Source organism: Balaenoptera acutorostrata, chromosome 11 (genome assembly GCF_949987535.1).
Source record: "Balaenoptera acutorostrata chromosome 11, mBalAcu1.1, whole genome shotgun sequence".
Lineage (NCBI taxonomy): Eukaryota > Metazoa > Chordata > Mammalia > Artiodactyla > Balaenopteridae > Balaenoptera > Balaenoptera acutorostrata.
The window spans coordinates 46,748,429-46,766,465 of record NC_080074.1 but is presented as its reverse complement, the minus strand read 5'-3'; the positions used below and the strand labels follow the sequence as shown (position 1 = coordinate 46,766,465).

The following is an 18,037-nucleotide window of genomic DNA, read 5'->3' as shown; positions in this document are numbered from 1 at the left end:
TTACCATCACTCCTGATATACTCTGTTGGTTTCATAGCCCAACTCTGATACACTGTGGGAGGGGACTACACACAGGCATTGATACCAGGGGGTAGGGTTCATTGGGGACTGTCTTGGAGGCTGCCTACCAAATACCTTTAACTTGTGTTTAATTTTATTTCTTTAAGACCCTCCCTAACTGCTCTACCACAGTGGGAACTAATGCATTTTCTGCAGAACTAATTCTCATGAAAGCAGAGGGAGCATGGTGTAGTGGAACATGTGGCAGAATGTATAGGCTTTGGAGCTAAACAGAACTGGGTTTGAATTCCTACTGCATCACTTACAAGCTCTATGTCTATGAGCACTGACCTAGTCTCTGGGTCTCAGTGCCCTCATCTTAGAATAGGCGCAATATCTACCTTGTATGGTTGGGAGGATTATCAGTGATTACAGGGCTGATTGGTACAAACTGGTGTTGAATCTGTGATAGATATGATTATTATTATCAAGTGTTCAGTAGCTGATGGTTCCTCGATTCCGTGTCATCATCTGTTAAGCTCACCTAAAATGAACAAAGTACCTGAAGCAGTGAACGAATTAGGGAATTTCAGGCTCCATGATGGACTGGGTTAAAGGAGCTTTTAAAAAAATATGTGGGGTGTGTGTGTGTGTGTGTGTGTGTGTGTGTGTACACTACAGTTTCAGGTAACTCATGCATGCACACCGCTTGCTTCTTCAGTCTGAAAAATTAACTCTCTCCAATGCCTTCGCAGGCCAGTGAGTCTCAGCTAAGGTTAGAGGGAGCGGATGGTGGCTGGGCTGTGTTGGACTCATTTCTGAGTGGCTGATGGTGGTAGAAATGTTCACCAAAGCTGGACTTCTCAGCCGTCAGGCTCAGGTAGTTTTAGCTTCCTTTTGTTAAATTCCTGCCATGTGCTGGACATTGTGTTAAACACGTTGCTTATGGTCTCTCCTTAGCCTCACAATAAGCCTTTGAGATAGGTGCCATTACTGCTCTCATTTTTTTTTTTTTTTAATATTTTATTTTTCTGGATTGTGTGGTGTTTGTGGTAGTTGTCAGCATTTTTTTTTTTTAAATTTTATTTATTTACGGCTGTGTTGGGTCTTCGTTTCTGCGCAAGGGCTTTCTCTATTTGCGGCAAGTGGGGGCCACTCTTCATCGCGGCCTCTCTTGTTGTGGAGCACAGGCTCAGCAATTGTGGCCCACGGGCCCAGTCGCTCCGCGGCATGTGGGATCCTCCCAGACCAGGGCTCGAACCCGTGTCCCCCGCGTCGGCAGGCAGACTCTCAACCACTGCGCCACCAGGGAAGCCCACTGCTCTCATTTTGAAGATAAGGAAACTGAGGTTCAGAGACATTAAGAAACTTACTAAAGGTGACACAGCAGATTGTGTCACCTGCATAAACACCAGTTGTTGATGCTTTAATTTCTCTGAAACTGAGTAGTAAATTGAAGAGTAGAATGAAAGTAAATATTTTGTAGTTCTAGGTTTATTTCCCAGTGACCAGAACAGTTTCTGAATAAGATCACGTTCACGGGTGCCTCTCTTATAGAATCTAAATGTCTTTCTTTGCTCACGAAGGCACGTCTTTTCTTTCCTTCTTCTCCTTTTTGGTCTGGAAGTGGCCGTAGCACTTCCCTTTGACATAGGTGGCATCATACACAGGTTGAATATAACAGTGACAGAACTCAGGGACTTGGCATTTTCAAAAGTCATTCTTCTCTTTACAGAATTCAGCATATTTGAAATGCACATTTCTTGTGTGTACTTAATACACTTCAGACTCTGTGGAGCCAGGGCTCAAACCAGCCCTGTCTGACTTCAAGGCTGTGCTGTCTCTCCGAGGCGCCCAGGACAGGTGCCCAGGACATCTGCCTGGCCCTGGCATGGCAGGGCCACGTCCTCGCCCCGCACAGCGACTTTGCTCTGCTCTCTCAGGCCCTGTGCTCCTTTCCTCCCGCCCGAAGCCTGACCCTCGTGGGATATATATCGGCTGGAAATAAACACAGCTGGCCTGAGGCTTGAAAAACAATTGCCAGGGATTTGTCCCTCTCTGGCTTTTTCTATGTTGCTAGCCTATTTATTTCTTGATTTTTTGATTTACAAAATTGCACCCTTTGTGATTCATTTGCTTGGAGTGTAAGTACACAGCTAAACAGAGACTCTAAAACAAAATAGCCCCAAATGGGGACTAGCATATTTGAAAAGTGCAATCACCCAGCCCAGCAGGCTCATTCAATTTGGGTGAGCTTGTGAATTTTCTACTCAGCGCCATCGGGGAGAGAGAGAGAAAATTCTCTCATTCAACATGGTATAGTGATGATTCTAACCTCCTCTCCCCATCAAAGCAGAGAGGGGCATTTTCTTACCACCTTCCTTCCTCCCACCCACAGCCCCAAATACCCACGTGTTGTCAGATGAAACCTTCTGGGGCTAAGATTCAATAATATGCGGTGCATTCTAAGATGTTGAATAGATACATAATTGTGGAATGGATTTGCCTTGGAATAAACATATTGGGCTTCCAAGCCAGCACCTCACTTCTCAGGAGGTCTCCTCAGTTTTCCCTTCACTAGGTGACTCAGCAGGAGTCAGCCATAGGTTTGTACAGAAAAGGAAGGAGATGGATGATCAGAGACAAAGGCTCCGGACAGATATGGGGTAGAGCTGTTTGCTGCCCCTCCTCTTACCTCCGGATGCCCAATGCTGTGCATACTGGGGTTTCCCTGCTCCTAGGTAGCTGTGATGATTTAGCTTACGTGTGAGCTGGAGGATTACTGATGCTGAGTTTTTCCTAGGAGGCATTTGCAATTATTGCAAATTGCAGAAAAATAACTGGGGTGGCTCCACCTCTCCACCTTTCCAGAAATTTCAGTTGACCGTAGCATTTCTCATTTCATGCAAGAAGAGGCATGATTTATGGATCCTGCTTGGTTTTAGAATGTAGCTTAGAGGAATACATTACTAACAGGGCTTGTGAGTGCCACACTACCGATTTTTAGATAGACAAATCTTAATTGGAAACATAAATAGAAGGTAGAGGAAGAATGAAAGGGAAAAGTTATGCTTTCTTAGTGGGAAAAAAACAGGGGTTGCAAGTTTTATCCTTAATAACATTTTCCTTATCAGTTTCATTGGCAGATGGTCACCTTGATGAATTGTAGTCTTTATTGTGATGAGGGTCCAAGTTTTAATTTTTTCCCTTCTCTGCCCTTTTGAGAAGAGGCACCTGAGAAGGCAAATATGTTTTCTTCCCGACTGAGCTAATTTTATCCCGTTCCATTATCCTCCATTGATTTGCTTTCTCAGCTTTTGAATGAAGCTGAGATGTATGCGGCTGTTGAGGTACTTTGTGAGTCCTGCATAAGCACCAGTTGTTGATGCTTTAATTTCTTTGAAATGGAGCGGTAAATTGCAAAGCAGAACAAACCCAAATATTCATCGTGCTGGGGTCATTTCCCAGATGACTTGAATAGTTTCTGAGGAAGGTCACATGAGGGATTTCAGGAGTCCCTCTCTTGCAGAATCTAAATATTTTTTCTGCCCAAGAGGCAACACTTTTTTCTTTTGGTTTTCTTTAAAAAAAATCTGCATAGCTACTTCCATTTGACATAGGTGGTATTATACACAAGTTGAAAACAAGAGCAACAGAATTAAATGACGTGGGTTTCTAGAAAGTTATTCTCTGTATAGAATTCTCTGCATATTTGAAATGCACAGTTCTTGTAAGTATTTAAAAGACGTCAGGCTTTATGGGAGAATCATTTTCATGCCAAATGTTTCTGTCTACCTGGAGTTCAACTCAATGGCTGAAAAGGAAGGGAGCCTGAGAGTCGCAAAGAAAGACAAAAGGGAAAATTGATTTGGAAAAGGTTTCTCCGTTCCATTTTCGGGGCTTGGTGGGTTTTTTAGATGTGCGTCAATGCCTCAGTAGGATGTTGTCTGATTATAGCACGGCTCCCACAGCTGTGGAAAACGTTAACACAATACGGCATACTGACAAGGACAGAAGTTGCACCAAATTGTAATGTCTTTCACGGAGAATGAGGTATGAGTACTTTTACTTTGAAATGATTTCTGCAAACATGAAGGATTAAAATTACTTTCACAAGTAATGTCTGAGAGGTGAATGGATTTATACGGAAGAATGTGGTTTTTTATCTCCAGACCTATTTCCGACCCTGCAGGGAAGTGATGAAATTTTTTTTTTTCGTTTCTATACACCTGGAGGAAGTGAACCAACTATATCGAGTACCTGTTAGGTACTAGGCATTGGCCCTGGCACTTTGCAGATGATGTCTCATCTGATACTCTGTGTTGTGTGGTTGTCTTACTTCCCTCAGTTTCAAATGAGGAAACAGAGGCCAAACTCAATGCTAGGTACTCAAGACCTTGCTCTGAGGTGTGTTGGTTTAGAGTGGGGTCTCTAGGGCTAGGCTTCCTGAATCAAAGTACCTGCTATGCCACTTACTAGCTGTTTGATCTTGGATAGATGACTATGTCTATAAGCCTTAGTCTCAACCATAAACAGTCATTTAATCGCTGTATAAGGTGAGCATTATATGACAAAATCCATGTCATGTGCTACTATGTTATTGTTATTGCTACAGTTAGATGGATGGATGAATGGATGCTATTATTAGGCCTATGAACTGTATAACTGCATTCCCTCATCTACTACAGAAAGAGGGAGGTCAGGGCCCAGTGGTCAGCAACATTTGGTCCCTGTTGATCAAGATGCAAGATATATGGGATTGAACTTGGAGTTCTTGGAGAGCCTAGCCTGTGTGTCTTCATCCTAGTGGCCTGAGATTGTTGGCTGCTCTTAACTTTTAGTTCTCTTCTGGATTGCATTCTCCGAGTTCCCCTTGTATATGTTGAGCATGCACGTGTTGGTGGATGTTAGACCCACTGTTGCTGCTGTTGATATTTAATTTCATGGTAGTTTTGGCAGAAGAAAATCACTCCTCTAGAATGTGACAAGGGCTTTCTGCAAGGTGAGAAAATGGTGAGAAGCCCTATCCTGGGGTGCACAGGACAAATAAAAACAAATAATTTCCAGGAGTTAAATCTTCCCTCTTCCTAAGGCTCCCTAGGTGCAGTAGTTTATTTTCATTATGTCTCTTGTAAAGGCAGCAGCAATATTAACAATGTGAACAAAACAAACTAACGTTTCTGTTTGCTACCATCTGAAAGTTCCTTAGGGCCCGTAGACTCATTTACGAAAATTCATGTGCACGAAACTCATTTGCAAAAGCAAATAAAATATGTGATCACAAATGCTCTTTACCTGACTAGCCTAGGGGACTTGCTGAAAATGAGTTTGTGCCTTTACAGTTATCTTTCTGGTGTAATTTACCTGTCCTAGTCTGCCCAGTTTCCTCATCAAATGAACCCCTTATCGAGCCACTTAATGTCCGATGACTTGAATGGTTTCAAATCTTGGTATAACTCAAGATTTGGTTTGTGAGTTTCCTTTTTGAAAAATAGCATTTAATCATCGTGCCTGTGGCTTTGAGAGTTCATTCATTAAGATATCTAGCCAAGGAAACATCTCTGTATTTATTTATGTCCCTTTGGGTTTGCATAGGCCGCTTTCTTTCCAGGTGAAAATTTTGGCTACAAGTGTGATGGGTGACAATGCCTAGAAAACCTGAGGGAGAAAATTAGAAAAGAGAAACCCCTACCTGTAAAGTAAGCAGGACATAAGGTTAATCGGAAGTCACCAGAAAACTTCTTAAAATCTCAGTCTTAGAGTTGCTTTTTCCATAGCAATTAAAATACATGAGGTAGGGATGAGGTAAGACAAACGCCTATCTGCCAGACTTCCTGATAAACAACTATACTTTTTTCTCAGACTTTAAGTGCGTGGCTTGTTTTGGTCTGATTGGTTGATTTACATATTCAACGAATATTATTTATTGAACACCTATCTGTTCTAGGCTTAATTCTGCGGGGCAGGGATATAAAAATGAACAAAGCAAACAAAAATTCCTGTCTTCAAGGAGTGTACATGGTAATAGGGGGATAGATTTAGCAGAATACTAATTTTGGATATTTTACTTGTTTTTTTCCCCTGAGTATTACTGATAGTATTTTATCATAAAGTTATTGAGTGTCCTCTATGGTCTGAATTCTGAAGTGTAATTTTATCAGATTCGAGAGCCTTAGACTTTTCTCACTGACTCTTAAAAATCAGTAGATGAAAATGGCATTTGCTTTCTGGTTAAACTTTAACAGAATTCATCCAGTTTACTGAGGATTTTTTTCTTCTGGCTTGTAGCAACATTTTTTTCTGGTCTCAAAGGCATAAGCCATCATCTTGTGGAACACTTATTGACTATATGGCTCTACTCTGGCGACACCTGGCTGCAGGTGATACTATTTATGAAGGGGGTACCAGCCAGCATAGTACTAGGTGACATTACGTCACTGGCTATGGGTGAGAGTCAGTACTCAGTACTGATTGAAATTTCTACACATTGGTGTGTCACCTCAGTTGTTAGAAGTATAACAAATGCTGGGTAATAATTAATAATTAAGTTTTGTGAATGATGACTGTTTCCTTTTTAAAATTACATTAGATCAAAATCAAGATTATTCTTAGAATAATGTTGGAATAATGTCAGTCTCACTTTTCCGTATTCTTGTGTGGTTTCTTGAATGAGGAGAGAGGGTGAATTATAGATAGCTCCCTGGAAATGATGCAGAATTCAGGGTATGCCCATTGAGGAGTGCCACACACACATCTCATAACTCGAGGAAGAATAGAGACCTCCTGCCTTCATGCTCCAATAATCGTTCTCCAAAGGCTTTGTCCAAACCCTTAGAGGAGCCGCTAATTGCTAATGAGTTGCAAAGATGGTGGATTTTTCCATATTTCCTGTTCTCATTTCCCTTCGGCACCCCCCAGGTAGAAGTGTCAATCACAAGAGAAATGCCTAAGGTGGGGAAGGAGAGAAGAGATGAGGCGGAGATGAAAGGGACGGTTTATTCCAGGCAGATAAACAGGTCTTGAATAAGTGAGGGCATCTCCAGCCGGGAGGAACCTGTAATGAAATAAAATAGAAAATGAGTTCATTCCTAACTGTTTCTATGAGATTCACTGGTCCCCCCTCAACCAATTCTCCGTTTCCCTTCTGCTCTGTTTCGTCCTTGCCACTGAGGAAATCCAACTGTTTCCAAAGAACACAGTCTGCACTGTGATTCAGTCAGTCTCACCATCTTGATGTAAATACTATCAACTTCAGCCTGTCTCGTCTTCCTCCACTGAATAGGGGAATTGCTTCCCCGCACTGGAGTTCCTCTAAAGAAAACACAAGCAGAGAAACTGCATCTCACTTTAGGAATTCTAGCAGCAAGGACTCCAGGAGGTAGTCAGGCTGTACCAACATAATCAAATGTTTTCCAATTCCCCAAATTAAAAAAATATGTATAAGAAAAGGAGCTTGCTGTTGGACCTGCTGGAGGAGAAGATCAAACAAATAATTAAAACAAAAGCATTATTGCTTATTCATCTGGCTGGAGAGAGAACTCCCATAATTTCAGCCCCAGTGGGGTTTATGTCCCTGGATTTCAGTGTAAAAATGTGTTTGTTAAACAGCATTGTTCTAACAAGCTCAGGACTTAACATAGAGTAACTCTATCGGTACCTGCCCTCAATTAGGTTTGTCTATGCACTTTCTACTTTCTCCTCTCTGCAGGGAATGCGCAGGTTTTTCAGAATCATCGCCCTGCCTCTAGGAAGAGTGGGATTTAACCTTACAGGCAGAAAGATGCCTCCCACAGTCTTCAGTATTTCCAGAGAAAGTTCTTAGTCATCTCTTAGTCACGTATTGCACCAGGAAGCTTTTCCTATTGTCAAGCTAAACCCTGACAGTGAAGGTTTCAGCCCTTTTCCTTGTACTGTCTTCACTGAGCAATGGTTCCCTGTCGTGTTTGTAAAGTCTTAGTTTGCCATTCTTTGGCAAGAGGGCAGAATCTGCACTGAGTGGAAACTGCTGAAAGTCACATCTGTTTTTCTCCAGTAAATTAGGAATCTGTGAATAATAATTTTGGTGGGTGTTAAGGATTCTGGAAGCCCAACTAATTCCATATAAGTGGAAGAGATTCCCTAGAGATCTAAAGATAATATTCACTTGTAATTAGTTTCTTGAGGAGTCTCATCTTGTTGGGGTTTATACCAACGTAAAATGGTTTTATTTTCCCTACTCACTGCTTTCCACTGTATTGTGTTGAATCCTACTTTCCTGCTGGGAAGCAAGTTCCTTAGCAACAACTGATTTCCTTTCATGTTCAATTATTAGTAGAGTCTCATTGGGGTATTTAAGACCTAGTCCCATTCATTAAAAAAAAGATTAATCTTAAACTTGATTCAAAGTGTAGTCTCCTCCTCCTCAGTTCTTTGGAGTGTGTGTGTGTGTGTGTGTGTGTGTGTGTGTGTGTGTGTGTGTACGGTTCTGAGATACCTTTCCTTCTCTCTTCTACGACCTAGTTCCTCTGGAGTTGGGAGCTGAGAGGAGGGAGAGAGGAGGCTGAGGGCTTTTTGCAGGCTCGTTAGAATGTCAGGGGTGGGCAGGCCTCTGGCCGCTCTCCCCCTGGTTCGGACAGGTTCTTTCTGAGGCGGTGGTCTCTGCTGAAGTGGTCTCTGCACAGTGCTGTGTGTAGTCTTCCTGGGGTTAGACCATTTCCTCCACTTCCACCCCTGCAGATAAGCTTCCTGTCCTCCCTTGGCCTTTCGGTGCTCACAACATCATCCTTTTCTCCAGGTTGGCCACGTTGTAACTTGGGTACCCCTCATGCACCTGGCCTTTAGTGCTTCCTCGTCAGGGATGAGGGGAGCCCCCGGAGCATTCTTCTGTCTCCTGAGAACTGAGCAGACCTGGATGGGGTGGGGCTTCCCCATCTTCCTACCGGGCACACCACATTGGGTTCCATGGGAATTTCTAGATGTCCCTGGGCATCAGGCTCCATGTTCACACAAACCTCAAGTTTCAGAGGACACTTGTCAAGGGTCCCCTCGTCTCCACCATAGCACGCCATCGTCCTGGGCTTCCAGACACTCTCCCAGGGCCCGTCTCTATTGCTCTAGTCTGGTGGCAGCACCAGGGGGAGCAGGGCATCCTGTGGCTTAGCAAGTGTCCAGATGGGAAAGCAGAGGCCAGACCCTGCTTCTTGAGGGCGCCTGCAGTCCTTACAAGTGATTCTTGTGGCACAGCCTGCCCTCCTCCCCTAGGGAAGGAGAAGGAATGGGGCCTTTCCTTCTAACACCAGCCTTCCCCACAAACCTGCATGTCTGATTCCCTGTTAGACTGGTAGGTGAAGTTTGGGGGTGGGGTGGAAAGGGTGGTATGAGGGGGGTTTGTTGGTGGTAGAGCCATTTCTGCTGCCTCTTCACAAGCCCTGCAGGGAGATGGTTGGCTCCAACTGCTGGGAGCTTTCTCTAGAATATGGAGTACTTAAGTGACTTTAGTTGCAGGCCAGAGCAGAGTTTTAGGACACTGGGATATGATGCTTATTACATACATGTTATGACATGTACTCAGAGATAGATGCATAATGATATGGGGGTATATGTCCTAGGCCCTAGAAAGATCAGGACACCCCTCTGTCATTCTTCTCATGTATAATTCACAAAAAGCCCACTAACCCATAACAAGTACCAAGAAGTACAACACATTTTGATTTTTCTTATGACAATTTTTATTTTTCCAAATGTCAAATTACAAAGTTTTAAAAAAATAGGTGTCCCTCCCTTCCTGGTGCCCCAAGCACTACCTACCGGTCTTGCTGAGAAGGTTAAATGAGTGAATAAATATGAAAGTATTTTATGTGACCTATACAAATACATGCGAGTATCATGATTACATGATTGTATATGAGATTTTCTATATATAAGTACATATACCTATAAGCCTTATTTTAATTTGGTATGTGAAAATAAGCTGGTGCCTGGGATAAATTTTTTATTTCATTGGTGTACGCTGATCAGTTAAGACCACAGCCAGTCCTGAGCCTGACGGACTGGGTTTTAAGCTTGGCACCATGAGTTCAGTCAAATGGCTGAGTTTCTCTGAGCCTTAATATCCTTATCTGTAAAATGGGGGGGGGGGGTCTACCTCAATGGAGTTGTGAGAATCAAATGGGCTAAGTTATATAAAAACACTTAACTTTAAAAAAGTGTCTGGCCAGTAGTAAGTTCTCAAAGATGAGCTATTAGTATATACCTTTATTAACTACATGGAAGAGTGGGAAATTTCTTATTTTTTCTGTATTTGGGATATTTTTTAACAGAAATTAAATGGATAAGAGTAGCCTTTACTTTGTGTGAAGTTGATTTTTAAACATTTACCTTAAATAGTTACCCGGGATATGGGGGTCAGAGCGGTGTGAGAAATCTCTTGGCGTGACCAGTCAGACTGACCCGTTCAGGGTAGCTGCAGGGTACTGCACCAGCTATTAACTTAAGGAGAAGGCTCATTAGTTACCCAGGCAGGACAGACAAGTGGAAACAGATGAGACCGTATGCGTGGTCATTTGTATTCCCAAGGTCGTGATGCTAGGAATTCATTATTAACTAACAGATACGTGCTGACAGGGCCCGACTTAGGATGATTCCACTTGGCCGTGGTGTGAAAGTGAAATGCGTTCAGTAGAAACCGTACTTGGAATTTTGAATTTTGATCTTTGTTTTCAGTGCAGTATGCAGTGTAATTCTCTCTTGTGATGCTGAACCGTGGCAGGGAACCATGGTCAGCCCCCCCTCGATCGCCAGGGTGAACAAGCGATACACCTACAATCATCCTGTAGCTAGGCAACCATTCTGTTTTTCACTTTCAGTACAGTATTCCATAAAGTACATGAGCTATTCAACACTTTATTATAAAATAGGCTTTGTGTTAGACGAGTCTGCCCAGCTGTAGGCTAATGTAAGTGTTCTGGGTACGTTTAAGGTAGGCTAGGCTGAGCCATGATGTTTGGTAGGTTAGGTGTATTGAAGGCATTTTCGACTGATGATATTTTCAACTTACATTGGGTTCACCACAAGGTAACCCCATTGTAAGTGGAGGAAGGTCTGTATAACTCCTTCTTCCTACCCAGACTCACACTTGGCTTTCTTCTGCAGCTTCCTGTTGGCTACAGTCAGTTCCCCTTTGAAACGCTGCATGTTTGCAGACTGATATCGAAGGGAAAAGTTTGACCTAATGATTCTTTTCAAATGGCTTCTCGGTATTTCATTTATTGTTTCAGCCTCATCGCTTTCCACCTTCTGATTGTGCACAGCCCTTATCAGCTTTATTGGCTTCCCCGACTCAGATTGATTTTGTTGACTTTTCTGGTACCCGAGGCAGACCGTTCATGTTTTTATTTCCTTACATCCTTTCTATTTTTATCTTTCCATTTCAAGCTTTCTTCTAAATTCATCACAGATGCTAAGCCTTAGCAGTCTTGATCTTCTCAGCAAATATTTGTCAGGTTGTAATTTTTTATTTGTTATCAACAGTCATATTTAAACAAGGCTAATCTTGTTCTAATTTGGTTTGTCATAAGCCCTAGTCTTGGTACTTAGAGAAAATAAATGTTAACTTCTGTTTTTTTTCTTCAGTGTGTGTTGTTCCCTCATCCCTCATGTACTGCAGTTAATTTTTTTCAGTAAAAATAATTTGAGGCAGTAGGAATCACATTTGGACCTGAACCTTCAACAGAAAAGATTTTGGTAAGAATACTTTGAAGTATGCAGAGAGCTGGGGACAGGGCTCTGCTTATGAGTCTGCTCTTCTTACTGTCCTCCTGCCCTTTTTTCTACCTAAGGGGGCGCTTCTGAATGACCCCAGCTTGCTGAAGGTGCCCGAGGCTGCAGCAGCCCTGAGGGCCAGTTGCTGCCCATGCAGGCTGGGTTACTGGATTACATAGCTCACAGGGGCAGAATCCCTAGGTTTATGTGTATATATTGGACTTCCATATGTTGTGTGGGTCTTTGCTGACTGCAGGGGCAGAATCTGTGACAAGTGGCCAGGGACGGCAGTGGGGGACTGCTGCAGGTAACTGTTGAGCAGGTCATGAGAAGTTTTCACTTTCAGGATAGGTTTCTTAATCAGAGGCTAAATTCAGATTCTGGCTCTTCAAGCCACAGTTTGCAAAAAGCACGTGTCCATAGTCTCTCCTTTCTCCTGACCTCACGTGGCCTCAGGAGCTATGGTCCCTGCTCATGGCTGCTGGCTGCTGTTAGAAGAGCATTTTTTTTTTTTCACACACACACACTGTATTTTATTTTTACAAGAGATAAATAGACTGACACGAAGCATTGTACATGGATGACCACAACAAAAGCAACAATGATTGCAATTACCAAACCTGAAACACACTCATACTATGTCATAATATTGACATTCAGTCCAGTAATCCTCCACTGTAACAGCTCCTTTACTTTGCAGTGAAAATTGATTTGTATATTCTTTGCCTCTGAGTCCTTGTGGGATTTTTTTTTTTTTTAATTCAGACAGAAAGTCACAAAAATTATACTCATCCTCATCAGTTCACTCAGTTCCATGTAATTAAATTTTTTTTTCACCTTGATCTTTTGTTAGCACTTTTTTGAGTTCATCAGTTTTTCATTAGAGTTCTGAAAATGCTTATTCATTCAGTTCAGCAGTACAGTCAGTTACCAGAAACCTGTACTTGTCAGAGTCTTTTCCATGAATTTCTTGAAGATGAAACCCTTTTATAGGAACATATTTGCAAAAGCATCAGAGTACACGCAGAACTGTCTGTAAATGACAAAAGACTTAAAAATGACCACGGTTAAAGATTTGATGAAAGTTCATAATAATGCAGTAGACAAGAAAATTAGTTATTTCTGAGGTATACATTTTAAAGTAATAACTAGGATTATTACTTATAACATTATACCAGAACATATAAGATTTTTAGAAATTTCATGTAATGTCTGAAACATTTATATTAACATATTTCCATACATATTTCCATACAAATACAAATATAAGATTTTTAGAAATTTCATGTAATGTCTGAAACATTTATATTAACATATTTCCATACAAATAACCCAATGAAAGTTTAGTATTAGTTGTTTTGTTTGTTTGTTTTTTTATACTGCAGGTTCTTATTAGGCATCAATTTTATACACATCAGTGTATACATGTCAATCCCAATCGCCCAATTCAGCACACCACCATCCCCACCCCACTGCAGTTTTCCCCCCTTGGTGTCCATATGTCCATTCTCTACATCTGTGTCTCAACTTCTGCCCTGCAAACCGGCTCATCTGTACCATTAGAAGAGCATTTTTAAACTCACCTTTCTTTCTGTCAGGGCACCTGCAGATCCTGCCTGGCCAACAAGTCTCAGCTTAAGTTGTGCCTTCTCCAAGGAAGCTCTCCCTGACCACCCCGGTCCAGGGCTGCCTCTCAATATTCCAAACCAGGCATCGGCTCCCTATGACTTACGGGCTGAATCTGGTCTGTTTTTGTAATGCAAGTTTTATTAGAACATAGCTATGTTCATGTGTTTCCATATTATCTGTGGCTGTTTTCAAGATAGAGTGGCAGACCTGGGCAGTCTTGATAGAGACTGTGTGGCACACAAGCTTAAAATATTTACTTTTTAGACCTTTATGGAAAAAGTTTGCTGACCTCTCTCCTAACTGACAGGGCTTAATGTGTGCGCCTCTCAGCATGATGTATAATAAATGTCCCTATTTTGCAGTTTGCAAAACTCTCACTTTTAAGTTTGGCATAGGCTTTTAGTATTTCCCAGACATTTCTCTCACTGAACAAATAACCTCAAAATTACACTAGGAGATTGGGGTGAGTTCCCTACAGAGGACAAAGAGGACCCACAGGCAACTTTATTTTCAAAAGACAACATCCATTTATTACTGTTGTCAGGTGATTGCAGAAAAGGTTCTCAGAGCACAGCTTTGGGCCTAAACCAGTTCCTTCCAACCCAGAACTGTTGTTACTGATCCCAGTGTCAGAACAAAAATCTCATCAAATGTCCATAAGGATGTGTGAAGACGTAACTTAAATCATTTATATGAAAGTTTAAACACAGACACAAAATTAGAAGGTTAGCATTTTCTTCAAAAAATAATACTTAGTGAGATCCTTTCGGACACTCAGGCGTCCCACTTTACAGGAATCTGACTCACATAGGTATGAAGGTGAGAAAACACTTAGCCCAGTGACCCAGAGCTAGATTCATTCATTTCTCTTCTCTCCTGCCTAGTGGTCAGCCCATCCCCAGAGTGGAGTACACAGAGGAAGAAACTAAAACTTGGGGCATTGTGTTCCGAGAGCTCTCCAAACTCTATCCTACTCATGCTTGCCGGGAGTATTTGAAAAACTTCCCTCTGCTGACTAAATATTGTGGCTACAGGGAGGACAACGTGCCCCAGCTTGAAGACGTCTCGGTTTTCCTGAAAGGTAAGCTTCACACGGGCTCTCTCTTCCTACCCAACATCCTCATGGGCCGTCTAAGGACACACGTGGCAGCAATCGCCCTTTTTCCAAATAAGAGCTCCCTTTGATTTAAAAAGAGGAGCGCTGCACCAACAGTTTCCTGGGCCACCTGTGGGAAGCAGAGCAGGGCCTCTGGGCGGGGAGATGGACTCAGCTTTTCACCCAGCCCAGGGCCTTGGTGAGGTCTCTCTGGTGGGATGTTTTATACAGCGAACCCCAACCGACATTTGCAAGTTCAGCTTTGAGCTTTTTCTGATCCAGGAACGACTCTGTTGGGCTACATAGGCATGGAATGATCTCAAAGGTAGCTCTGTATTTGCTTTGCTAAGAATGATGTGCTGGATGAAGGAATATCACGGATAATGTTGAGCATAGTGGCTTTCCTCTGGGGAGGAGGTCAGTCAGTTAATCAGATCGCTACTGTAAAGTAGAAATCGTGCCCGGGACGGTAGTGCTGGCGTGAGAGCAGGGAGCGAGGCGAAGCAGAGTCCCCTGGCGTCCACTTCTCTGTGTGGTCACTCTCCTCGCTGACCCTCCTGGGACAGCAACTGGGAAAACTTCAGGCTCTTGTGGGGATGGGGGTGGAGGTGAAGTTTTACAGTGGCCGCACTTCCTTCTGTGTCCTTCACTGCGGGGAAGTCCTCGGGTTCTACTCTTTTCTCTCTTGTCCCCATTTCAGGCACAGCAGTTCTAAAAGCTAAAGCCTTGCCGCCTACCTCTTTCCCTGGAACTCCCTTCCTCCCCTGTCTTCCCTGTTTCTATCAGCGATGATAGGTTCTCTAGACTCATCAGGCTCTAAGGATTCCTGTTGCCGAAACTTGGCCTCTGTTCACTGGTGCCGAATAGAAACGCAGAGACAGAATTTGGGGTGAAGTAGAAAAGAATAGTTTTATTGCTTTGCCGGGTAAAGGGGGCCACAGAGGGCTAATGCCCTCAAGACTGTGTGTCCACCCTGGAGGGGTCAGTGAGGAGTGTTACAGTTTTCAAGGAGCAGGGCGTGGTCAGCTTGTGGACGTTCTTCCGACCGGCTGGTGGGGAGGTAATGGAGAGTCAGCATCAACAACCTTCTGGCTCTAACCGGTCTGGGGTCTACGTGCTTGTGGGCAGCAGACAGTTAACTTCTTCCACCTGGTGTGGGTTTCAGTATCTGCAAAACAGCTCAAAGGACGTGGCTCAGATTATTATCTATATAGTCCTTGAGGAAGAACTAAAGGCCCTTGACTTTGTTTAATGGCTAAAGTATTATTATTTTGTCTTGCTTGACTGTTTTCTTTCTTTCTGCATTTTCTCACTTCTGATTAAATTTATTCTTTTTTAAAAATTTAATTTAATTAATTTATTTTTGGCTGCGTTGGGTCTTCGTTGCTGCGTGTGGGCTTTTCTCTAGTTGCGGCGAGCACGGGCTACTCTTCGTTGCGGTGCACGGGCTTCTCACTGTGGTGGCTTCCCTAGTTGCGGAGCACGGGCTCTAGGTGCACGGGCTTCAGGAGTTGTGGCTCGTGGGCTCTGGAGTGAAGGCTCAGTCGTTGTGGCGCACGGGCTTAGTTGCTCCGCAGCATGTGGGATCTTCCTGGTTACAGGGCTGGAACCCGTGTCCCCTGCACTGGCAGATGGATTCTTAACCACTGCACCACCAGGGAGGCCCCCTCATAGGGTTCTGCTCGGTTACACTCCTCCTCTGAAGTCCTACCCCACTCCCCTCCCTGCTACACTTAATCAGCCTTTGTATAAGCTTCTTATTCAGCTGTAACACATTACCGCAAACTTAGTGACTTAACATGAATGTATTATCTTACAGTTCTGGAGATTAGAAGTCTAAAATCAAGGAGTTGGCAAGGCTGTGTTCTTTCTGAAGCCTTCTGTTCCCTTGCCTTTTCAGCTTCTAGAGTCTACCCACGTGCCTTGCCTCGTGGCCCCTTCCTTGCCTCACTCCAGCCTTTGCTTCCATTGTCACATGTCCTCTGACTCTGACCCTCCTGCCTCCCTCTTATAAGAATGCTTGTGATTATATCGGCCCCACCTAGATAATCTAGGATGATCTCCCCAGCTCAAGATCCTTAACTTAATCACATCTGTAAAGTCCATTTTGCCATCTAAAGGAACATATTCCCAGGTTCAGGGCATTAGGGTAGGGGCTTATTAGGAGGGCCTAATTAGGACTGAGCTTACCCCAGTCTCCAGGTATTGCCACTTCTAGCTTTGTGACCCATCGTGAACCTGTCCTTTTCTTTCCATTCCGCTGCTACCAACCACATTGAGGTTCCCATCACTGCATCCTTGACACCTGTTTCTTCTCCCCTCTACTCGCCTGCCCACTGTTTCCAGATGAAGCTTCCTAAAGCATTTCTTCGTTCCTGACATCTCTGCTCAGAAGCTATCAGTGGCTCCCCTTTGATTTTACTGGGGTTGGCAAACTTTTTATTTTTTTGTAAAAGGCCAGATAGATAGTAAATATTTTAGACTTTGTGGGCCAAGAGGTAAAATCGGAGCTATTAGGTAGGTACTTATTATAACCGTTTAAATGTGACCATTAAAAAATGTAAAGGGAGTTCCCTGGTGGCCTAGTAGTTAGGATTCCGGGCTTTCATTGCCACGGCCCTGGATGAAATCCCTGGTCGGGGAACTGAGATCCCACAAGCCGTGCGGCGTGGCCAAAAAAAATGTAAAAACTATTCTTAGCTCACAGGTGTACACAAACAGGCGGCAACCCGGATTTGGACTACAGGCCATAGTTTGCTGGCCTCTGGTTTGTACGCGCAAGTTCTGAACTGCTCAGCCTCAACTCACGGCCCTGACTCAGCTTTCCAAGTGCGTCTGCTGCTATGACTGCACCGCACAAACCCTCTGTTCTAGCTGTGGGTCTTCATACCACTGCTTAGGCTCTGTGCCTTGCTACAAAAGTCATTCCTTCACCTGCTCAGATTCTACCTGTTCTTCAAGGCTCAGAGCAAGTCCTGCCTTCTTTATGAATCCTCATCATAAGAGCCACCACAGTTTCATCCTAGCTCATGTGTGTATCAGGAGAGAGGTAGGCATGGCCTGACAGCTGGTCCACTGAGAACCACACTTAGCGTGATGGGAGGGCCCCATGCGTGGATGATATTTGTTACCGAGAGAAAGAGATTGAGGACCATTGATCAGTGTCATTTAATTACCGCCTAAATGCATAATGCCTTATGCCGTTGTGTAACTAGATTATATTCTCCCTAACGGCCCTGCCTCTGACATGTCTCTTTTTGTTTCCCATGGTGTTATGTGCGTATTATATATTTACCATGGTCTTGATTATTCCTATGTGGGGATGCTTTTTACTGCTTTGTTTCTCAAACCCCAGGAATTAGATTACCATCTCATAAGTTTTGCCATATCTGTCACCCAACTTAATATTTTTATGAGGGGCAGTATAGTACAGTACAGATTCTGGATGCAGAATGCCTGGGGTTGAGTCATGGCTCTGCCGGTTCCTGGCTGTGTGACCTTAGATAGATGAATTACCTTAACTTCTCTGTGCCTCAGTTTCCTCTCTGCAAACAGAGATAATAATTTTATCTA

At 43.3% G+C, this 18,037-nt stretch overlaps 1 protein-coding gene across 1 annotated transcript in view; it reads left to right on the top strand.

Annotated features, from left to right (window-relative positions):
- Positions 1–18,037, top strand: part of TPH2 (tryptophan hydroxylase 2) — an 88,681-nt gene that overhangs the window by 16,497 nt on the left and 54,147 nt on the right. Inside the window, exon 6 of the mRNA XM_007195006.2 lies at positions 14,253–14,449. Coding sequence (XP_007195068.2) covers positions 14,253–14,449 — 197 coding nt within the window. The remainder of the gene's footprint in view (positions 1–14,252; positions 14,450–18,037) is intronic.